At 40.9% G+C, this 24,782-nt stretch overlaps 1 protein-coding gene across 1 annotated transcript in view; it reads right to left on the bottom strand.

Annotated features, from left to right (window-relative positions):
* The window catches only part of smpd3 (sphingomyelin phosphodiesterase 3), a 67,470-nt gene that overhangs the window by 26,675 nt on the left and 16,013 nt on the right, over nt 1–24,782 (bottom strand). The window contains exons 2-4 of the mRNA XM_062390209.1: nt 9,593–10,302; nt 6,622–6,867; nt 5,531–6,482 (exon numbers count right to left, since the gene is read on the bottom strand). Of these exons, the coding sequence (XP_062246193.1) occupies nt 5,531–6,482; nt 6,622–6,867; nt 9,593–9,894 (1,500 nt within the window). The 5' untranslated portion in view covers nt 9,895–10,302. The remainder of the gene's footprint in view (nt 1–5,530; nt 6,483–6,621; nt 6,868–9,592; nt 10,303–24,782) is intronic.

A 24,782-nucleotide genomic window follows, 5' to 3' on the forward strand; every position in this document is an offset into this window, starting at 1 on the left:
AACTAAAATAACTAACTATGGGCACTGATTTCCATTCTGCGATTACTAAAAAGATCAACTACTTTTTGTGTATACATAAGAATATCTTGGTTGTCAGACATAAAGCATGCTGCTAGTGTTTGATTGTAGAGGTTTTTTTTAAACTTTGAAGAGGAAAGCAATTTATGTCAATAACAGAATTGACCCAGATAGGGAACAAAGGTCCTTTTGGTCGTTTATGAGCAGGGGTAGATTTGGGGGGAATTCTACCATTGATTCCTTTTCTAGCCATCCTAGATTTGAGTGTCTCTCTGTTTTAAGGTCTAATCTGTAATGCATTTTAGCTTTGTATTTACAAACACACACATACAAACACACTTCAACCATGCACTTAGCAGTTTGAAATAATTATAAGAGGGGATAAATGTTGAGACTGAAAAGCTTTAATCACGGAGCCAGCGCTGACTCTCTCTTTAGGGAAACATTTTTTTTATTAATATCCTATCTCTCCCTCACCCACCCATCTCTCTCTTCCTCTGGTGCATCAGTTCTCAAGTTCAGATTTATGTTGCTGCCCTGCTACCTCTGCAGGTAAATGCATCCATGGGGAAAATAGTTAATATTTGTGCGCATTGAAGTGATATTTGATAGATAATGAAATCATGGAATCTATGTAAGAAGAGCTGAACTAAACATTGAAATGGTTGAAATACATCTGTGTGGACACAACAGCAGGACTCATATGGAGATGGAACAGCCCTAAGTAGTGCTCATATTGAGGCCAAACAGTCCCCTTAAGAAACCACAATAAATTGAACTTGATCCAGATTTGTTTCTTGTTCATTCATCCAGTATTTTTTGTGTAATGTTTCTCACAAACAAATAGACAGGGGTGAAAATGTAAATATTTAATCTGTCTGATTTAGGTCATTAATCATGTGTTTGATATGTTAACCTAAATTAACGCACACTAAAACAAAGCAATAAAGTGACCACATCATAAAAAGCTGTTTATGTTAAACACTGCAAAATCAACTGCTACACTTCTGGAAATGTTAAATGTTAGATGATGTATCTCCACTACATTGAACAGACAAGAATTACTTCAACAATTATGTTGATTGAGCATCCTAGTTTGTGTTTGATATGACTGAAGCACCCAATAGCATGAACATCAGGTCAATCAAATGTAATGCCTCTAATGAGATGCCTCCCAGATGGCAGGGAAGCGAGTATTGGGTCATAATGAATGAGAATGGCTTAAGGTTCATGGAGGAGGTAGCGAGGGATCTCAACAAGATGCAGCAATGGAGAGCTGCCAAGATGTCTGGAGGTCAGTTAGGGGCGGGTAATGAACACTGATCGAAGCCTGCAGCTGGCTGAGAGACACGCATGTTACAGGAAAAAGGCAAAGCTGAACACTGATGAGGAAAATAACATACTGCCAGGGAAGTCAGAGCATAGTAAGAAATAAATATGTGGCTCTAAAGGTTAATCCATATTGATGTTTAAAGCATGCCATGTAAAGAGCCATCCCCTATGTCCATTTGATCTCTGCTCAAAACATAACCGGTGAAGACATCTCTCTTCTCTGTTATTATTTGGTGGCATTAGGAAATATTATGAACTATTGCCATCTTAACTTACTAACCCAAAACAATTCCAATCGCATACTTAATAAACCATGACAACAGCAACATATGGCTGAACTTTATGGCTGAACATAATCAGAACTTTAACCAACCAATCAGCCCAAAATCTGATGTAAAACACAAGGCTTTTTAATTTACTGATATATAATATAATCTGGGTAAAAGGGCCAGCAATGTCCAACAAAAATAATTATAGATTATAGAGCCCCTATAGATCCCCTTTATTGCTACACTTAAAGCTTCAGTCGGTAAGGAGAAAAGAGAAAGACAAACAGACAGTGAGTACAGCTTCTAGCCCCCCCGCCTCAGCAGATCAGACTGTGGTGCATGCACAGGATAATAACCATGGCAACAGAAGAGGCCAGTGAGCAGTGACATTGAGTTAGACACTCCCCCTGGCTCTGATTGGTAGGGTTTAGAAGCAGGTCATTGGATTATTCAAAATTGCAATACAAGCTGTATGTGGCGCCAACTATCTGCATCATGTATTACTGTCAGATCAAGGACAGCTTTAGTAAGTAAGACAAGAAGTTATTTTTGTAAATGATCCTTACAGCATCATTCCTTTCCACTAGAAAACATTGGGTTAATATTTCATCATCATCATCATCATCATCATCATGGACTGTGATTGCAGCGGGACTGCTTGGCATGCCATGTTGGGGTTATCCTTCGGGATGTTTACCCTCATCAATGCTGCTAAAAACTTTAATCTGGATGATGTTTTCCTACACGTGGCATCTATTGCACTTCTGTCCGTCCTGGGAGAGGGATCCCTCACATGTGGCTCTCTCTGAGGTTTCTACATATTTTTACCCTGTTTAAAGGGTTTTTAGTATTTTTTCCTTACTCTTGTTGAGGGTTAAGGACAGAGGATGTCACACCCTGTTAAAGCCCTATGAGACGAATTGTAATTTGTGAATATGGGCTATACAAATACAATTTGATTGATTGATTGATTGATCATCATCGTCATCATCATCATCATCATCATCATCATCATCATCATCATCATCATCATCATCATTTGTATTGTTGTTGTTGATGTCCATACATTTTGCAAAGATGTGGGAGCAACACATCTGAAACATTTCAAGCAGATAACATCCTCACAGTCCTTGAAGTGACATGACCTGTTTACAATCCTGTCTGTGTTGCTTGAATAAAGTGAAACACTGTGAAACATCAACATGAATTATTTTGTCTCTACTTGAGAGATTTGTGCCAGAAACAAAGTCCTGCCTAATCAGAACCTACAGAACTTGACTTTAGACAGTCAGCTACAGTAAAAGATGATGTTAGCTTTATGTTTTCATTACAGTCAGTGAGCAGTGAGCATCTGAAACACACTAAAGTAAATGTGATTATCAATAGGTGACCTGTCTACTGGGATGACCTAAGAAAGAAATAGTGGCATACTATAATATTGCAAGCTAAACTGTAATGTACATTATGACAATTACATAATAGGGGTTATTTTTTTAGATTTACAGTAGGTGAACTTTAAATCTTATTCAGATAATACATAAATGAAACAGAGGAATCCACGGGCCAGTGACTGTTAAATCGATCTGTAATGCATAAACCTTTACTGGCTCTGCAGGGCCGTTGGTTTTGTTGGGCTCTAACTAGGATGCAGATTTTATGTCATATTGTAATGTGCAAATATTCGTTGTGTGGCATTAAACACAATGTGACAACTTCATTCAGGAGAATGAAGTCATTATATCTAAACAGCAAATTTATGTTAACCTGAGACAATTTCAGAAACAACTCGTATTACAACATTTATGTGCACTGCATCATTGAAACAGTAAAGTTCAGTTAAGAGACTGAAAGAACACAAATAGACAACTGACATATCAACCATGTCCATGACAGCAACCTCAATGCTCAAACGTCTGGGCCACACTGGCAAGGCGGAATGGTTTAAAATAAAATGCCTTTCGCTAGTATTTCTCTAACTATGAATAAACCAACTGTTATTTTTCTGATTTCTTCATATATACACTGCTTAGGCCAATGTAGAACGCAACGGTTAACAAGCACCAACTTATTTTCAATGAAAATCCAGAGCAACAAATACATTAAAATAAAACAAACATACACCAAAGGCAATGCATGTGTCCCTCAGGTTGGACTCTTAATGAGTCTAGCTGTAGCCTCCAATACATAACTTCTTCCTTGCAGTCAGGAGAGTATTTTTATTAAATTTTTAATCAAAATTATTCCTCCCCTCTCCCATGATGGTTTCTTTCTCTGTTAGTTGCAAGCATAAGAAGGTTGCATTAACCCATGTATGTGCCAGCTGGCTGAGAGCCGGCTTGTCAGTGGGACCTGGAGCGAACTCAAATACAAGGAGTTGATGAAAGTTGAATGTGAGGCCTGCTTGTAAACTGCAGCGACAGTCAGCAAGCAGCAGGGCTAACAGGATGAGACTGTCAGCATGCAGCCTGTGATAGCACTGTGTCTTAATTAGATCTGGTGTATGTAAGGGCATGTACACGCAGACGCTCACACACATACAAGTACCCATCATCAGCATCAGGTCACATTGAGCAGATCCATTCAAATCGCAGCTCCAGACAGCTCCAGACTCATATCCTCACTGTCTAAGTACATGGCTGATTAATGAAATCGCAAGCTGTTGACATTCATCACAGAACCTGACCACTGCTTGCTTCGTCTCGGATTCGTGGAACAACTATCAGGCATCCTTCAATCATAATTTTTTTGTGTATTTGTTTCACTTTTTCAGTGTCTCTAAATGTAATGTCCAGATAAATATAAAACACCATGCAGACTTTGTATTGTTGTTCTGACCTGCGTAAAAATGTAAGATTTCTAATCAACTGGAAAAAGAAAGAATCAAATAAGGCTTTAGGCTAATTTAAAGAATCGATTACCATTTACTTCCTTCGTATTGGATTTGCCTGTAGGGCTGTTTACTCCTAAAACTCAAAATATTTCTTTTGTGGACTCACTCACACTTCACCCACCCCTCCATCACCATAGTGGTGAGTAGATGATGACTGAATTTTCATTTTGGGGTGAACTACCCCTTTAATGCAAATATTGAAAAATTAAATATAAAACATTCGATGCTGGGCAGAGTTGAAAACACATGACAACATGTTTTTTACTTTTTCCACACAGCACTGGTGGAAGGGCTGAGCGGTCTGAAATAACCGGTGTTCGTGCACTCATCACAATATAGGTGAAGTGATGTCGGTGTAAGTAAGTGTATTTGCCAAGTACTGTCTGCAATCTGTGGATTCTTCAGTCCAACAGCATTGTAGTAGTGGTAGATAAAGCAGACAGATACTGATGTATCATCGCTTTTACAGGGGTGAGATCAGATCTGAGAATAATAATTTGGATGAAATCTTTTCCTAAAGGATTCCTTACCATACGACAAAGCTCAGCGGTGACAATACAGACAGTTGGCAGGTCATTTTCAATATGGCACTCTTGATCACTTTCACACATTCGTCTTCTACACTCACACCCTCTTTTACACATGTAAAATAAGTTAAAATAGAGTAAAAATATATTTAATAGACAGATTCAATAAGCACTTTTCCAAATTCATGTAGATATTATCAGAGATGACAGGATTTGCTGGATTGGTTGAAACTGCACCAAGCAGCATTTGCAGCATAGACACATACGGTAGTATTCAATGGTAAATATTACAAGGCCCTGAGAGGCTGAAAAGAAAATGTTCTAGGTGATTCTTTATTTTCCAAGCATTCAATACAAAGGCAGGAGTATTTGGTTGGCTAGTTTTACTAAATCTAGTGTTGGACTATGTCTTGCATTGTTCTGTTGTTAGTGTGAATTGGACAGGCTTTACAGGACAGAACCAGGGTAAGTGCAAGTAAAGTAAAACCTCTGACCTTGGCAAACAGGGCCCCCTTGGCTGCCAGTGCATCCTCTCCTCTCCCATTAGGGTAGCACTCATAGCGCGCATCCAGAATAGGGTAGCGGCTGGCCAGCATCAGCCCACTGTTCAGGAATTTGAAACTGGAGCAGCAGCCTTTCCAGCCGTATCGCCCAACATCACTCAACACATAGGGAAAGTAGCGATGCAATTGCCTCCGCAGTCTAGTCGTTGATCCATGGTCAAACACTTCCTGTAGAGCCAGGAAGTCCAAGTTGGCAGGGAAAAAGGCAGAGATGTCATGGTCGAATGTCTCATCCCCATGGCGGCGTTTTCGCCCCGTGCGCTTAAAGACTGACGTACGTGGAACATGAGAGAGGGTATTGTTGGAGGTTATCCCTACTCCACAGTCACCACCATGGTAACGAGCAAGGGACTCCCTGGAGGCAGTCATGCTGCTTGTGTCTCCTCCTCCCTGATCCCCAGATCGATGGTTCCCTGTTTCAGCATCTTCCTCATCAGGGTCAGGCTCTGGTGCGCTGATGCTGATTTGAACACCTGAGGTGTGAAGTGGGCAGTGTGTGGAGGATTTTGGCTGCGTCCCCTCACCATGTAAGGGACAATCATCCTGGCCAGGGACATTCTGATGACCTGTTGAATGCATGGGGCAGTCTGTAGCCCCTCCTGAGGTGTGAACAGGACAGTTGTTGTTCGAACCTGCAGAGTGGAGTTGGCAGTCTGCCGTTGTGTCTAATTCATCTGTGTGAAGCGGGCATCCAGAGGAACCCTGATCTCCAGCAGTAGGGTGAACAGGGCAGTCGGCAGCACCTGAGGGGTGAATTGGGCACTCAGTGAAGGGTTCAGTTTCAGTGTCGGCTGGACCATTTGTGATTTGTGTTTGCTCTGGACGTTGGCCCAGAGAGGAGGTTCGACGGAAACCTGTTGCAAGGCTGCTAAAGGATACCGCACTGATGAAAAGACAGGAAGAGGGAAGCAAAGAAAGATTACAGATTACACTTTAGTTTTGTTGATATTTCGGATGGAAATAAATGGTTCTGCAGTTGTTAGGAAACAAGCAGGAGGAGCCCAGCAGGAAGTTCTATTCACCTGATGGAAGTGTTGGTAGGCGAGTCGATGTAGATTTTTATTTGAGGCCGACTGGCACCATTGCGGATCCTCTTTCCCACCTCACGGGCTCTCCTGTGGGTGTCTGACAGGTTGTTGAATCTGGCCAGGGAGTCGGGCAGCAGGCATACATTTGCACTACAGAAACAGAAGCTTCTGCCCTGTGGCCTCCATTCGGCATTACTTGTGCCCCCTGCTTGGCCCTGCTCGGCCTGGTGTTTGTCTGGTCTGCACACGATAAGAAAGAAATATCACAATAAGTCTGACTGGAGAAAACACCCCCAAACATAATGTATCAGTGTTTAGAAAATATCCTTATTAACTTTTTCTAAACCTAGCTAAGCATAAAGACTGGATGTTGTGGTCGTTGATTATCATGTTCATGTTAAGTTGGAGAAAAGTTTTAAGTCTTCTTTGCTATATTAATAATGATGCTAAGTTCAATCAATGTTGCTGCTGCTATGTTTGTTGCGCACCTTAGCAACTTGGTGGTGTTCTCTAATGCCATATGTCGTATATATTAGGAAGTCACAATTAAACAGCTGCCGGGCATCACAATCAGGGCAAGCCACACAGTTTCAAGTGTGTGTGAACATCTGAGTTTTTTGTCTGGTTAGTTAGGCAAAAGTTCATAAGCTCATTTTTTAAATTATCATTGCGGTGCATCTGGCCTTTTGTGAGTTTTATCAAATAAAGTATTGAAATGCAGACCAACATGCATAAATTAAATAAATTAAAAAAGTGTTAAAAATATGCTATAGAGAGAAAGTGTAATCATCATCATCACTGTTACTCAAGAATTCACAACAATAATGATAATAACACATTGTATTTAATGGTGCCTATTACTAGAAAACAAATATGATATAATATTATATATCAAATCAATAATTGTAGCTAACAGAAATAAAGATGGATTGAAAAGGATATAGTTTAACATTTTACGTTAGTTTAAACAGATTGGTTTTAAGAGTAGCTTTATATTTTGTAATGGAGCCAGTGTGCGGATGTGGTGGGGAAGGGAGTTCCAGCATTTGGGTGTGGCATGAGAGAAGGCCCTGGCGCAGACTATTGTATAAGATGATTCTTTAAAAGTGTAATTATGGTTTATTAGGCTACTCTTGATCAGATTATTTGCTCTTTGAGAAAAATTGGTGTACATTTTAGTAAACCTGATATCACCTTGAGTCCTGTAGCTCTGCATCTAATGTTACATTTTCAGTGTACTAACTGCCAGACACACAGATGAACCTATATGTCACTCAAAGACTGGCAGATGTAGAAGTGGAGAAGCACCATCAACCCTCTGTGGATACACAGGTTGTGGTTATGCAAGGAAATGGGTCCAACATTTGTGCAGTATAGGCCTCAACTGGGATACTGTCTATGACAACTGAATTTTTTTTACCTTTATAAAAAAAAAAAAACTATAATTTTTTTCTAATAAAACCTGGTTTATAAATCCTTTGGATTTTTGCTCCTACACTCTGCCGGGCCACATCTAATGTTGTTAAAACTGGTTGTACCCCTTAAATTCAACAAACCACTAGTACATTGAAGTGGGAGAGCAGTATAATTACTGAAAAAACAAAGGGAACATCTATCACACTGCGTGAGCCTGCTGGGTAGCTAGAGGAGAGTGGTGCTCTTCCACAGCAAACAGAGCCAAACACTTTTTCATAGTTTATGGTTATGTTGAGAAGCTAAAACCCTCACTGAGAACTGATTAAGCCTGACAGCTGGAGGCCAGACCAATGAGCACACTTCTTGAAATCCTCAGGCAATCTGAACCAACGTCTTTCTTGATATCAAATGAAGCATGGCTCAACTGCATGGCTTATATCACTGATCTCAATTTTTTTCTTTAAAATTTTTTAATGCATAGTTTTGAAGACACATGGCAATGTTACAGGCTGTTTCCAGGAAATATAGTGAGTGAGTGAGTCTGTTTATCCAATCAGGTGTAAGATGAGTTCATAATGATGACTAAGTGAAAGATGAATCTGTCAATAATGTTTTACAGCCCAGCTAAAATAATAAATCTATACAAAATGTTGTAATTGGAGTATTATTCTTACCAGCAGTTTACTTATAATGATATCCTCAAGGCTCAACAAAATATAGTAATTTCCAGGACAATTTAACAAAACCATACATAATGGGCATCAATGTAGCTCTTTCAATGAAGCTATTCAATTGTATCAGAGCCATTGGTCTGTTGTTTCTGCAAAATTTAAGAGAACTTTTAGCTCTGCGCTCATCAGCTCTCGGCTTGGATGTTTTCCACTGAAATGTTCTTTAGATATAGTTTATGTCTATTATTATATTTTATCTCCAAGGACTAGAACTTTAAGAGTTCTGTGACATACTCAAGACAGATATTTCATGGTCACTCAAACCTTAGTCAACACCATTATGGTATCCGGAGAGTGGAACAATGTTATATTCCTACAACATGTATTGTAGTTCCTTTTCTATTGCTCCTTCAAATCTGATACCAACTTACAATAAAGCACTGACTAAAATGTTTTGAGTTTTTCTGCACCTTATTTAGGTTAGGGAAAGATCGTGGTGCCGGTTAAATGATACAAAATGTAATGGTAACTTTATCCACATGTCAACAAATGCACTCTTTCTATTACCTTAACCAAAATGTCTCTGATGCCTACATTTACCCAAAACATACCCCAATAGAAAATCACTCAACATAGTTTTTTTCATATAGATATTTTGTAAAACAAATTAATCCTATAAACAATTGAAACAAATCACTTCTGGTGAGTTGAGTCGCTTCAAATGGAGAATCTCAAAGTTTCACAGTATGTGACATTTGGAGACACTAACAATACCACAGTTCTGATGGAGACGTTCCCAATCCTGTCATTTATTATGTAACTTGACAACAAGAATCAGTCGTAGTAGAAACATGTGTGCCACCAATATTAACACTAACCTTCGGTAGGTGTACAAGTAGGGTTGGCGGACGGCCTGCAGAGGAGCCCAGATGATAAAGCCCAGAAGTGCAAAAGGCAGGGAGGTGAGGAAGAGGAGCAAGTAAAGGGGTGCAGAGATCAGGACACACAGGGTGAGGAAGGAGCAGGGGTCCTGGGAGCGCTGGCGCTTCTCCAACGAAGTGGCTACACATGAGGCCAGGAGCCGGTCCAGGAGCCAGTAGCAGGGGAACACCAAGCTCCACGATAAGCCATCCAGGAAGTGCAGACAGGCACTGGTGTAAGGGGTGGTGTGGAGGACCATCTCTTTCAATCTTTCTTTCTCCCTTTCTACCTCTCTGTCACTTTCTCCTCACCTCACACACTCTGTCCACACCCAAATAAAATGTTTAAACAAGTACAACTCTGTTCCAGGGAGAAACAGAAATAATAATAAAAAAATAATAAACCAGACTCAATTTTAGACCCTCCCCCCTCCTTGGAGAAAGCAACACTACATGTTTTATGTGACTTTATCTTCACAGGCAAACTTGTCTAAGTCTCACTAACTCCCTTAACAGTTACACCCTCTACAGGAGGGGTCAAGGAGCACAGACTGGAGGAATGGGGTTGCCATGTTGAGCGCTTTTCCCTTGACGATGGATCTATGATTGCCAGGACTCGAACAACCTCTGGATGGGGTTACTCTCAAACATCATCAGAACTAGAAGATCTGGAGAAAGTGAACAGATTGATGGAAGAATAGAGGAAGGAGATAGGGATGGGGAGAGAGGTAGAGAAGGGGAGAGAGGAAGGGAAGGAAAGAGAAGAAGGAAAAAGATTCAGATTAATGATTCACTAGCTCTGATGTAGACATACTGGGCACAGAATTAACCTTTAAATAAAATATAAATATGTAAAAAAAAATTGGGTTTTCCCCCTGAACAGGACCATTGTCTTTATTTGTCATTTTTACTTATTTTGGAAGACATTACATTTTTCAACAGTAACATTTCCTATCAAATCTTTGATAAATAAAATTAATTTTATTTTAACCATTTGATGAGAGACAAATTATATTACAATGGATCTTATTTTAATGTAATTGCTAAGTATCTCCTGCATTTGTATTTTCTGGTCTTAATGGCCTCTCAAAGTGCTCTAATTTACAGTTAACACATTTTGTTACACACATTCAACTAGCAGTTACACTTAGTATTATGGATGGAAGCAGAATTATATGTATGTATGTATATTTATTTATGAGTACTTTTTTTCATACATCATTTAAAAAAAAAAAAACGTAAAAGTGTGGTTTTCAGTTTTCTTTAGAAGCATGAATATAACTATTTCTATTGTTAAACACATACTGTAGTAAGTCTCTAGTGGATCTAAACCTAGCTTGTTGCTTCTCACAAGCAGGCTAATACAAAATAAAACCCACCTGGAGGCAAGGTTTCCTTAATCAAGATTTAATTAGATTAGGCCAGGGGTTCTCAAACTTTTGCAAACTGGGCCCCCCCAAAGCTGGCTAGGGGTAGTTGGGGCCCCCCCGCCCCACCACGAAACGCCCGCCACCACTGCCCTCAACTACACCACAATATATAGATAGATAGATAGCTTGGAGACATTGCTATGCTTGGAGATGGTGGATTTTTCTTGCTTGAGGCCATCACGTTTACCTTTTAAAGAAGTCCACAGGCTTCTCTTTCAAGTTGGGGTGTTTGGTGTCGAGGTGCCTTTTTAATTTGCATGGCTTCATGCTGTCATTTGCCAGCCTCTCGGCACACAAAACACACCAAGGACGTTGCTCTGTCGTGCCAGTGACGGGGAAACCAAACTGCAAATAGCTCTCTTCATATTTTCAAAGCTTTGGCTTCTTCGCAACTGGCGCATCGGTTGACTGACTTTTACGAATCAGAAACTTGTCCATAGTTGTTTTTGTTTGCTGATACAGTGTGTGTGACGTTTAAAGGTTCTAATTGCAACGTTGTGGTCTTGTGAGTGTGTTTGTATGTGTGGCTGTGAGCGACTTGCATACGAATAATGAATAAGGCTGTGCTAGGCAATGGTTCCTAACAAAATGAACAGTACACAATGTACACAGGGACAGCACAGAATAGTATTCAAGTGCTGGTGTTTTATTTGTTGCAACACAGTGGATGATTGAAGATGTAAGGTAGGTGTTAAGGAGAAAAGGGCTAGCTGCAGTTGGAAGAAGTTAGCTAGCTAGAAGGCTAGCTCTTGGGGATATGAGCTTTCTGAAAAAGACTGTGGAGCAAATTACTCCTTAGATTAGGCTACGAATAGGCCTGCTGCAAGTGCAGGAAGGTATTACTAATGAAGGAGTGAGTCTTTAAAAAGACTGTTTATAAAGCAATGAATATCTGATTTATAGAGGAAACAAACTCTGCAGGGTGTCGTCTCAGAGAGGGTGAGCGCTGACCATGCCTGCAGTTACTTTTATACTCGGAAGCGTACGAACAACTCACGTTCAAATGATAACACTCCTCTTTTGATTGGTGGATCAGGAACAAAACAGTGTTTGATTTGTTTGTGTCAGTCCAGCCCCTAGCATTTCGCCACTGAGGGAGCTTTCACTAACCAGTGACAGGTCATCGGTCGTTTTTTTTTTTTTTTGGTCTGTGACATTGCGCCCCGTTGGAGAACCACTGGATTAGGCTAACTGATTCAGTACATTTTATATAGGCACTGGTTGTGTGGATACATGTAAATTAACCTCTAACAGACTTTATAGCAAAGCTCTATGACAGACTAGTCATTTATAGTCAAGTGGCTATAGGCTCTGAGAGCTCAAAGATAAGTAAAGTAAAGAAAATTATCTACTGTTGTTTAAGAAATCTTATTTACCTTCTGCCTACAGACGACTTAACCAGAAACTTAAGTCTCTGAATAGTTTTACCATCACATTCCAGAGAGGTAAGAGAATCAATTCCACTTGTATTAATAAACAATAACTAGATTCATTTATTCATGTCAACATCTCGGGGTGACTCAAGACTCCGGGAGAGCGCTGACCTCAGTATAACCCCACATGCTCCACGGGGACCACCAGAGCCACGCTTCAACAACCTCCAGCCTTGAAAGGATTGCAGTGTATCATCTCCAGCACGACAATATGACTCACTAATCTATTAAAACCAATTGCACATCATATCATGTGCACACAAGATGCTAACATGTGGCCATGCACATCCTATATTAAAACATGCAGTACTGTCTCCAATTACACTGGTCAGTGGCTCTCTTAAATGAACGACAGTCAAATAATTTGAGTGCAAGCAATATAGTCTTCATCCAGGTGACTCAGAAACAGAAGCAAGCATGTATGTTCATTTAATATTTGTTGAATCTGAAAAAATTAAAACATGGCCCGGAATATATTAACACTGCAAGAACACCTTTCAACTGAACACCACTACATGAGCAATTTATCATTACAATCTTCTTTTCTTTCACAATGACAATATCCCATCTCTATCAGAATTATAATAACCACTGCCTCCTGCATTCCACTAATCCTCTCCTCTGTGCTCAAAACCTTTGCTTAGAGCAATGATTTATTTTATTAAGACTTGCTGCCTGCTGCTGACTGACTTTTTGGTGTCCTGGATGACCAGACGCGACATGAAGACAGGACCTGCTGACTCACCACTGGGCCTGAGTAACATGGACTGGACTTCTGTGCCTCCAGCTGACAGACAGACTGTTTCACTGTCTGAATGGCTTTCTGAGATGATGTGAGATTGTCTGGCAGATAAGCGACAGCAGTTCTTTTAACTGGGTAAATGATTGAATGATGATGAAGGATTGAGTTTATGACCTTTAGTTACTGTATATTTAAGTAAATATTGTTGATCAACCTAATCATGAAACTCCTTTTAGCATGAAGAAGGGAAAAGAGCATGCAGAGAAAAAGTCAATGAATTGATGAAAGGAAGCAAGCAGACAGCTTACCTCCCTATTTAAACTCTAACCTAGACAAATTCACTTAGAGCAGCACTGCCCAATTGGTGATGCAATTTGCTGCCATTCTTCATTATTATGAGCATTTAATGGCTCATTGTATTAAGTTTCATTAATAAAAAGTAATGCATGAATCAACATAAATTGTAGTTTTGTTTATACAGTTACTGATTAAAAAACCTGTTGGCAAAGAGGTGGCTGTGGGGATGGAGCGGGTCATCCCCTCCACCAAATGTCAGTGGTTTGATCCCCAGCTCCACTAGTTCACATGCCGAAGTGTCCTTGGGTAAGATAATAAACCAAAGTGTGTGAATAGTGTGACAGACACATCGCAGCATAAAGCAGCGCCGCTGATGTGCGAATGCTGAAAGTGTGTGAAATCACAGATTTACTATCTCATCTCATGGTATTTACCGGTTTATGGAGATTGCTCAGAAGAAGACTTTGTAATGCAGCTGAAAGACCCAGAAAATGCTAATAACTTGATCTTGAGTGAAAGGAATACATTTTTCAATAATACAGGAAGTTATTTTCTTGCCCAGAGTTAGATTAGAAAAATTATGGGTTGGCTCAAGCCGAAAAGTAACGAGAGGCTACGCTAATTTAACATATCTGTACAATTTCTGTGTAAAATCCCCTTTAAACAGATCAAGTATTCCTCAGATGATGACAATATTTTTTTTGTATTTGCAGACAACATCAACAAAAACAGGAATACATCAGAGCTGCTACAGTATCAGCAAACACAACCTGACTTCATCATGGGAAACACAGCAGTGCATAATTCATTTATACACTTTAGTGCCAGAGAGAAATCCTTAAATATACTGCATTATTCTTGGGTGCCCACGGCTACTAATTAGAACCACTGATGTTTACTTTTGATATCCTACTACCAGAGGAACAATGATAGGAACAAGCATCGTGTCCTGCAGAGGGAGACTGAAGTGTCTCCTCTGTCTTTAGTGGCCCTGCACAATATCTTCTACTACAGAATATCTGGGGCTAGAGGTCTTATTACACAGACGGCTCATTTTTACTGATCATCTTTCACAGACAATAGTGTTGTTGTAGTATGGTGTGTGGGCCATCTGGTTATGAATTATCACTTTAGATGTATAAAGGTCACAAAGAGAATAATTCTCCTCAACTTTTTTCAGGTACATGTTTTGTTTGTGTTGCTTGAAACGCAGAGGGCAACAGGTTCCTCGCATTTGACATCACACTGTATTGAAACAGTTTTGATTAAATAAGCCTAATTAAATAAGCATAATAATTGTATTTTTGCCCATCACTGTTACATTAGCGCTTTAGTGTTGTCAGAGTGAATTTGTTGGGAAACAACCAACACGTCCAGTGGATATGGTGCTTTATTTCCCATAAGAAAAAATGAAGTACTGTTTTGTAGCAATCTCTGTTAGAATATGTATGTACCTACCTGGTTTATCTGCAATGAAGTCTGTGGACTCCATTTTTTTCATAAAAAGAAACAGACTTTTCTATATGAATTACTTAACTGCTGTTATTTTTCCTAAATTGCATGTTGACTTTCAGCAGATAGTAAAATAAAGTAGCAATAAGTGTTTTTACTTTAAAAATAATATTCCAAACAGAAAGTGATAATGTTGAATGTTTCTGTGACCAGCAGCAACTGTGAATGTCTTGGTCAGTGCAATATGCTTAATGAGAAAAAAAAATGAGCAAAAAAAATGAGAAAAAAAATGGGGAAACAAATAGAAAAAAAAATTATCAATAATTATGTTGCTTTGATTGATGATGTGTGGTTTGAATCAGTTGTAGAATGCTGCTGAAGTTTAACAATAGAAGAGGATTCAAATTGGTCAACGAGGAGGATTGATGAATGTGTCCTTAACCTTACCGAACTGCGCTTCCCATACCACTACGAATACTCACACCAAGTGCAAAGTCGATCAGATTGTTCTGTAGCAGTTTACAAGATATATGTTCTGTAGACATGGATAAACCAACAACCTTGTTCATGTGCCATGTATTTGTATAATTACTCATTTAATATACCTTCATCCAAAATGACTGCTACCTTCTGACAGGTGCGAAAGAACAAACCGTCACTGTGAATATGATTTACTTAAATTCAATATATTGTTAGCTGTGAGCCTCCTGCTATTCATGAATCCAGAGATAGGGACTTGTTTTACATTACAGAGAGATGAAAACTCTAGTGCCCAGCATGAATACAATAATTTGATGAGTGGTGCTTTAATCAAAGGGATGTGTGGGTGTATGTCTCCTATCGAGAGAAAAACAACAACACTTCAAAATGACCTTTTCCTCATTTACATACATATGACACATTATGGTGAATAGAAGTTGCTAACCAAGACCCCTGACACTACCTTGTAATAATATACAGGTCACATTTCCTTATCTCCAATTTCTGATTGTTTCTTAATTGTAAACAGTCAGTGGAAATGGAATGTTGTTCCCAACTCAAACACATCCTCTAAATGATGCACACCTCACTGTACTGAGCAGATCATTAGGGCCTCATGGATCGACAACCAGGAAGCGAGTGATAAATGACTGTGTCGGCTTGGGAACTGTAGTCTGTTAAAGTTTCCCCAAAGATCCGCTCCACCCTCCCTCAGCCACGATCAATACTGTCTGTCTGAATAAACAGGAGAAAAACTGTGTGTGAGTGCTCACTGTTCGTGCGTTTGCACATGTGTGTGTCTGTGCGTTTGTTTGTAGGTGTGTGCATGTGGCTTGAGTTCATCAGTAAAGATTTAGTCTGTGAGTGTATTCGGGTGTGCTTGTACATGCACATTGTGAGGCATAAACCTGCATCTGTGTTCATGTGAGTCTGTCAGTACAATGAAGTTCCGTGGCTGCATGGAGAATAACAATAATTAATGCCATTCTTTTGTTATGTAGTAGAACGAATAGCGAGAGCAAGAGATGATCAATGGAGGAGTATTTTAAGACAAATAATGTGGAAGAAATAAGATGGTGGTAGGATGCAGTATCAGACTCTGCATCTAATATGTCTTTGAATTTTCCTTTGTCAGGCTGTTGGCTCCACCTGTTATTCTCTCTCTCTTTTTTCCTATCGTCTTCATCGTCTCTTTTAATTTATGGACCATTTAATTTCCTGTGTCAGTTTCTATTGCACATTAGATTTGGCAGGACCCACTGTTAATTCAGCAAATGCCACATATACTGTACACACACAACCCCCCCCCCCCACACACACACACACGCACATGCAAAGGCCAGGACGTCACTGTGCTCTCAGCATGCTCCAGGGAGTTCTGTTGTCATGGTGACCCAGGCACATGTACTCAGTTACTGTACTAGTGTAGCTGTCCGTCAGTGTACCAAGAACAAGCAGTCAGGACACAGCTGTGGCTCGCTCTTTCGCTCTCAAACAAACACACAACCCCACCCCCAAAACCCCCCAACCACCACCCCCTTCACACACACACACACACACACGCACACACACACACACACACACACACACACACACACACACACACACACACACACACACACACACACACACACACACACACAGCGTACAGTGAAACATATCAGGGGCTTAGCTCATGCTTTAAGGTCCAGCGGGGGAAACTCAACTCGGAACAAGTGATACCCTTGTGCTTTTAAGGATGGTTATATTTCCTTTCAGGTGATAATTGGAGCTCTGTCAATGGTTACATATTTACATCAACAAACAAAGCAATCTTGGCTGAAATTAGGCCAATGGGAACAGTGGAGAGGAAAGACTCCCATGAGCACTCTGATTTTTCAACTGGATGAATTGAACTATCAAATGACTTGTTAGCAGCAGGAGGAGAGCCTGCAGCTAATTGCCCTCAGTAATTTGTCAGCAGTATTATAGCTCGTCTCAGGAGTTTCTCTATATGTGGAGGCCAAAATTGTGTAAATGTGACCCTATGACACAAAAGCTTTGTTTCAGACTCAAAGTTCTGAGTGAAAAAACGGTGCCAGGGGCCCTCGCAGGACTGTAATAAACACAACCAATGGAATCAATTGATTGGTTGCAAACTTGTATGCTCCCTGTCGGTGCTCTTACTCCGCATGACTGGAGTCCTCACAAGCCAGAGAGACATACTGCTACCTATACTCTCTAGTTAGCATGCTAGACATTGATAAGTTGGCTGCTAGCAGTTGTGGGGCAATGCATGTTTATGTGCATAGCTGTGACGAAAGGGCCAATTAGAGAGGGTGGTATGTGTCTGTAGCATTTATTCAAAGTGTATCCTGCCCTTCTACCTTCAAGATTAACAACACTAAGTAGAGTAACCTCCATACACTGATTGGTATGTCATTAGTTGTATTTAGTTACACGTATGGACGAAGAAAATGTTTAACCCCTTGATAGCACAAGAAGAAAAGGAAAATGATCCCTAATTCATTAGGATCTTTCTCTCGGTAACACGAGAATCTGCAGAAAATCTGGCAATTAGGGCCTTAGACCAGAGTGACCCATCCGTAACCACGCTGCTGGTATGGTTACAGGGAACAGACAATAACAGATACACGCAGAAATCAAAAACAACTATTTTAATTTTCTCAGCAGGACTCTCAGTCTGGGACATTTAAAGAGATAGCATTAACTCTATGATCAAACACCAGCCCAGACCCCACCTGCTCGTATTCCTATCAGTCATACGTCATACTGTATTGTTTCTGTAGCTTTCACTGTGACCTGTGTGCACATGTGCTTCTGGACACTAATACTGCAAAAAATGACTTTGTCCCACTTACAAGTGATTTTGCCAGAGCCTGCTGCTCACAATATTATTTGCACCCATTTTGTAGAAATGAGAGGCTGAGGCCTGAATGACTGACTTTTACACATTTCATATTTCCTCTCCTTTTCTTTTTATTAAACTCATTGTCAGTATCTCCTACACTTAAAAATATCCGTAGGTATTTTGAGCTATATCAAGAGATTACACCCTCCTTCTCTGCCTCCGTCTTGCTGTCTCCTCTGTCTGTGTAATTGTGGTTGCATAATGTGGTTAGTGGTAGCATATAATAACATCACTATGAGAAACAATGTAATCAGTGTGGTAATTTGATCAGATCAAGACCTGCTGCCACCTGGTTTTGAGCAACATTATTGCTCTCATGACAACAAATGGGACAAGGATGACTCAAAGAAGGAGGGAACACAACATGGTTTTGGTACATTTATTTGAAATAACTTAATTTAACTATTTAAAAAATCTGAAACTTCAGCTCACATTGAAGATATTGCATCAGTCCTTCCAATTTAACACATAACTATAGGCAGTTTGAAATGTATGATGCTGTTATACAGTCTGTTAATAAATGGTGAATAGACACACGCATTCACACAGCAGCACTTTTTCTAACCATCACACATTGTCAGAATGTTGACAGGCTTTGCTGGGATAGCGCTATATTAATACAGTATTGTATTAAATGTTAATATAAGGACATTGATTGTAGCTATTTTAACCATCATTTCATCCCCAATGAACACAAGACATACACACCACACATGGGTTGTTTAATGGCCATGTCGTTTACCATATTCTGGGTTTTTTGTAGAATCTGCATAATCAGACTCATTGGCCCCTTTGTATGAACTCTTTTTATCATCTCTCTCTCAAAAATAACAAAAGCCACAGGCAGGAAAGAGCCAGCAGATCTTCTCAACCTCCACCTACCATTGTGAATGTTCACTATAATTGATCAGGGAGGAGGTTTAGTACAAAACCAATCTAATTGATTACATTACATTAAGACCTACTTATATCTTCCTTCATTGCTTTCTACAAAACATGTGCTGCCTCAATTCAGCTACAGTCACATGAGCTAATTTGAGTGTGTTCACACAGCAGAGTATGAAAACAGGCAGTAAGTGCCAGGATGGTGAACTCAAAATGGTCAAAGAGGTGACAGGATGGACACTTCCTGCTCCAAACAACAGGGTGGGGGGTGGGATGGGGGCGTCGGTCACATGTTTCAGTTGTATCCCCAGTGAGTGCACAGCGTGTTTGAGCTAATCATAGGTTTGAAAAATGTCCAACTCCCGTGAGAAGAGCCTACTGTGTACTCTGAAGCCCCTCTTCATGGCTGAAGTATGAAGTATTTGAGACACAGACTCAGTCAGTGCTGTAAGACCACTCGACAACCACTTTAAGACAATCCAGTCCAATCAGACCTGCCTATGGCACGGCACACTCTTAGATGATATGCTCACTCACAGTCAATCTTTTGTAATCATTACTCACAATTATTCATCAGCCTTCACTGCACTCCTCGATACAGCTGTGTGTGTAATTGTGAGCATTCCCTCTTCCTGTGTGTACATTTACATGGATGTGTGAATGAATGAGGAGCTGCTGCTGTGTTCCATGTAATCCAGAGCAGCCAGATGAATCAGTGCTGCAGACTGAGGGAGGTTTTATGGCAGAACACATGGCACTCCTATGGCTCATCCAAAAGCCTCATTCACTTGCTTTTAGTCACATGCTTAATAGAGCAGTGGCTGATTTGATACCTCTGGGTATTCAGTCAGTTAACACAGCAAAAACAAAACAAACATACACAGTGGGTCGTATATTTTGCGAAGCTTTCAAACGAACCCTGAACGGTTTAGTGTGTCCTATGATTTTGTGAAAGGAAACTTACTGTTATCTGGGAACAAAGCAGCTCAGACATACTGCCAGGAGAAGATGATGTTTCTTTTCATTGATGGCCTGTGCACCAGTTTATCTGGTTCATTTATCATACATTTCATGACCATCTGCTGTTGAATACCACTCTAATGCTCTTTAGCGAAATAGGATTTATCTTGTCTCTCATTTTTTTCAGGGTCCACAAGACTGTTGCCACAGTTGCGTCAGTATCTTTGACAGTCAGTGCAGCTTTCACTCATGAGATACCGCTTTGAAAATTATATTATGGACTCAAATTGTGACAAAGTGTGAAATTGTTAGACTCAAAGTAAAGAAACAGATTTTACAAGAGACAAATAAAACCCTTGGACACTCAAAAAAGCAGGTGAGCAGTTCGTTTTTTTTGTGACTGTACCCTCAAGATCCAAGGAGCAAAACTCCAGAACAAGTTCTCTCCTACACTTGACAAGCCCTTGCAAATGGGACACACATAGCGTAAATTAAAAGCGCTGTTCTAAAAACCAGATCTAAGGAGAGATATTGCCTTTACTTAGGTATGATTTTATTTATGTCTATTTTCAGATGGCTTGACTCTCCGCAATGACTGCAGACCACTGGCCTCTCCCTAAATGATAGCCTACGTTCTTCCTGTCTCCCACTTTTTTCTCTTACCCTGCCTCCCTCCTGATGCTTTCTCCCTTTTACTACTTCCATTTAGATCAATATTGACCTCTGACCTCTGTCCTTTTTCCCGAGCCCACACAAACGCACACACACACACACACACACACACACACACACACAAACACACACTCACCCACACACACACAACCAATAACAGGAAGGAGACAGACAGACACGAGTTTTCACTCCCGCTACATTAAGTCATCAATACTTGACCAGGTCATTACAATAAACAACATCTGTGTACACAATCCCCAAAACACACACTCTTATATACATTGTTCTCTCACAAACACACACACACAAACACACAGACGCACACAAACACACACACAAACAAACACACTCACGCACACACACACACACACACACACACACACTGCTCTAAGGCATGGCTGCAGACAGAGCAGTATAGATTGTTCAGCAATGATTTGCTCTACATTTGGTACAGCAAACAGTTGCCAACTGATCCACTGTCAATGCAAACCCCAAAACAGTTTCAGACCCAGTCAGTATGTGTAAAATGAGATTTCAGAATGAAAGTGAAACATAAATAGACAAAGATAATGGGTGACTACAGATACAGTTATGATGCAGTTAGAGTAATATAATAATAACTTGCCATTTGCACCAAATGGAAAGACTGTCTTAGATAAATCAGTCAATCAATGAACCAATCAAACAAAGGCACAGGGAAGCATCTGAAATTTTGATTTAGCCAGAGTTGGTGCACATTGAACATCATCAGAAAGTTGGTTTTATCTGTGTGCAGCATAGGAGCCACATGCAGCTTCACCCTGCTTGGTTTCGCCTCATGTGTTTTACCAGCTGGCTGCCTATAGATCAAACAGTTGTTCAAGCAGATCTGAAATGTTTGTCCTATATTGCAGAGTGATTTACAGAGGCCTCACACCCATTCATGTATATGAGATTCCACAACTCACAACTCATGTGGGGACTGAACCCAAACCACGGCAACCAATACTCTCTCAGTAATAAAACAGTGGTAGGACATAGATCAGGATATGAGCATAACATTTCTGAAAGCTTTGAGTGTAACCAAGAGCCAGTGGCTTCAGTAAGTGTGAAACAGAAGAAACCAGGACTCTTTCAAAGTTTGTCATCTGACTTAAGAAGGGCCTTGGTTAGAGATGTGACCTGCTGGAAGAACGATCATCACAGCAGCTCTCAATCAGGCATCTGAAATAGAGTGCCAAGACAGAAGCCTCTTTGAGTACAAAGAGGATGAGGAAAAAGATTGTCTGGTCTGATGAGACAAAAATGAAAGCGGTCACAGCAGAGGAAGGATTATTGCAGCTAAATATAGAATGGCACGACAATTACCTGTAGCATACAACCGGAGTGTAGTGCGTTTGACGAACACCATGACTGTATATGACTTGCCCAGTCAAAGACCAGACTTAAAACCAGGCTGAAGAAACACAAAAAGATAAATGATTTTATATTTTCACGTGAAATTGCAAATCAGATTTATTTATTTATTTAAGGTGCTGGTGTGGCCAGATGCGTGCGCCTTCCCTGCCGCCTTGGGGGCGCTCTACCTGCAGGCGCCCTCCCTGCCGTTGGGGTTGTGCTCTATCGCCACTTATTTAAGGAAGCCGTAGCCTTTTATTCGCCCTCTCACTGGCTCCTTGCCTCTATTCTGGACTCTGGTTAGAGAGCAAGGTAGCATGGTCGGGTTTGCACTTTTGGAAATCCTATCCCTTGCAGTTGCTGAATTGGCGGGCGGCACGGAATTGCTCCGCCGGACGTGTTTTAGTTTATTTTCTGTAAATGTGTTGAACTATTTATTGATGGGCGTCTTCTCATAAGTTTGAGTGTGTGTATTCACAGTGTTAAAGCCAGAACAGCAGTGTTTTAGTCTGAGTTAATTCCATGTACCATTTTGTCAGGCCTTGGTGCCGCTTACCTCATCATCATGGAGGAGGAGATTCCACAGCTCAGGGAAATCGTGTGACAGCTTAAAGCAGACAACGAACAACTTCTCCAGGCGCTTGCTGCATCTCCGTTGTACCCCGGTGGGGCTGTTTTCTTTCCCTCTGCTGCAGCTAGTCAGGCACCAACTGCAAACATAGCCGCCGCTGTCACAGAGCGACTGGTTGTGGTTCCTAGAGACCGTAAGTGTCCTATGTTCAATGGCAGGGCAGGCATAGGAATAACGATGTGGATAGAGGAGATACAGGCATTGGTGCGTGCTCGCCATCTTCTCTGACCAGGCCCTTTTTATGTTGGACGATTTGGAGGGAGAGTCAAAGGAGGAGATTAAGTTTCGCCCTAGTGCGGAGCGGCGGGACCCAGTCTAGGTTCCTGCTATATGGTTGTGCTCAGTCGCATGTGACTTTATAGCAGGCTTTCTTTTCTCGACGCCAACTCGAAGGAGAGACGTTACGTTTTCCTTAGCTCTCATGGCCTCAGTGGCACGGGTTAAGTGTGCACTATCGCCTCCTAAACAGCAACACCAGAAAGGATGCATTCCCTCTGCCTCGCATCGAGGAGAGCTTGGATGCACTCTTTGGGGCTTGCTGGTTTTCCACCATCGATCTGGCCTGCGGTTACAATCAGGTTCCTATGACAGAACAAGACCGACCCAAAACTGCATTCTGTACACCATTTGGCCTTTTCGAGTTAAATTGCATGCCTTTTGGATTGTGTAATGCCCCAAGCACTTTCCAGCGTCTGATGCAGAGAATGTTTGGTAAAGAGCAAGGTCAGTCCTTCTTACTGTATCTTGATGATATTATTGTCTACTCTACCGTTGAACAACATCTGCAGAGGCTGAACCCTAACCCTAAGCCTTGATCGGCTCCAAAAGAAAGGTCTAAAAGCAAAATTCGAAAAGTGTGCATTCTTTCGATGGGAGGTCGGTTACTTGGGGCATGTCATCACAAGCCAGGGAGTCTCCACCGATCCCAAGAAAATCAAGGCTGTGTCTTAGTGGCAGTGCCCCCGTCACATATCAGAACTGCGCTCATTTTTGGGTTTCGCGAGCTACTACCGTCGCTTTGTAGAGCATTTTGCAAAGCTGGCCGGCCCTCTGCATAAACTTGTGGCCGAGCTGGCAGGTACCAAATCCAAGAAAGGGCCAGGCCTAACTTTAGGTGCTGCGTGGACACCTCAGTGTGAGGCGCGCTTTGAGTCCTTAAAGTCAAAGTTGGTCTCGTCCCCAGTGCTAGTATATGCCAACTCTACACGGTCTTTCATTTTACAAAATTGATGCCAGCTATAGTGGTCCTGGGGCTGTACTCGTATGATGTAACTTATAATGTATTAAATAATGAAAGATATGGTAAATGTTTTTGTATTTATTTAGCGTCTTGATGACCACTCAAAGCGCTTTACAGGACAGTTTTACATTCACCCAATCACACACACATTCATACAGTGCATCTATTCGTGGCACTTTGTTATTCTATGGGGGCCATTCAGGGTTCAGCATCTTGCCCAGGGACACTTCGGCATGCAGATGGGTCAGACTGGAGATCGAATTGCCGACCTTAAGGTTGGAGGACGACCTCTCTACCCCTTTCACATTTGTTCTAGTTTTGGAAATACTGATATAAGACCCTTGAACAAAACAACAGAACAGAACTAAAAAAAATCCAGACTTTGTGAATATGAGAAGTCTCTCCATGTTCCCAGGGCCGATCTTTCCTACAGGCGACCAGGCGGTTGCCTAGGGCGCCACTCAGAGGGGGGCGCCAAAAACTGCGCCGAGCAAAAAAAATTTTTTGCGCCCCCTTCTATATGTGGTATGGCCAAAAATATTGTATTTAATTACTTTAACAGTAATTTAAGTAGTTTCATTAGAGAAATCAGTGAATGACAGCAGCACTCAGGTGGAACGTTTGGCACCGGAGCATTT

The sequence above is a fragment of the Platichthys flesus genome, chromosome 6, assembly GCF_949316205.1.
Source record: "Platichthys flesus chromosome 6, fPlaFle2.1, whole genome shotgun sequence".
NCBI classification, from domain to species: Eukaryota; Metazoa; Chordata; class Actinopteri; order Pleuronectiformes; family Pleuronectidae; genus Platichthys; species Platichthys flesus.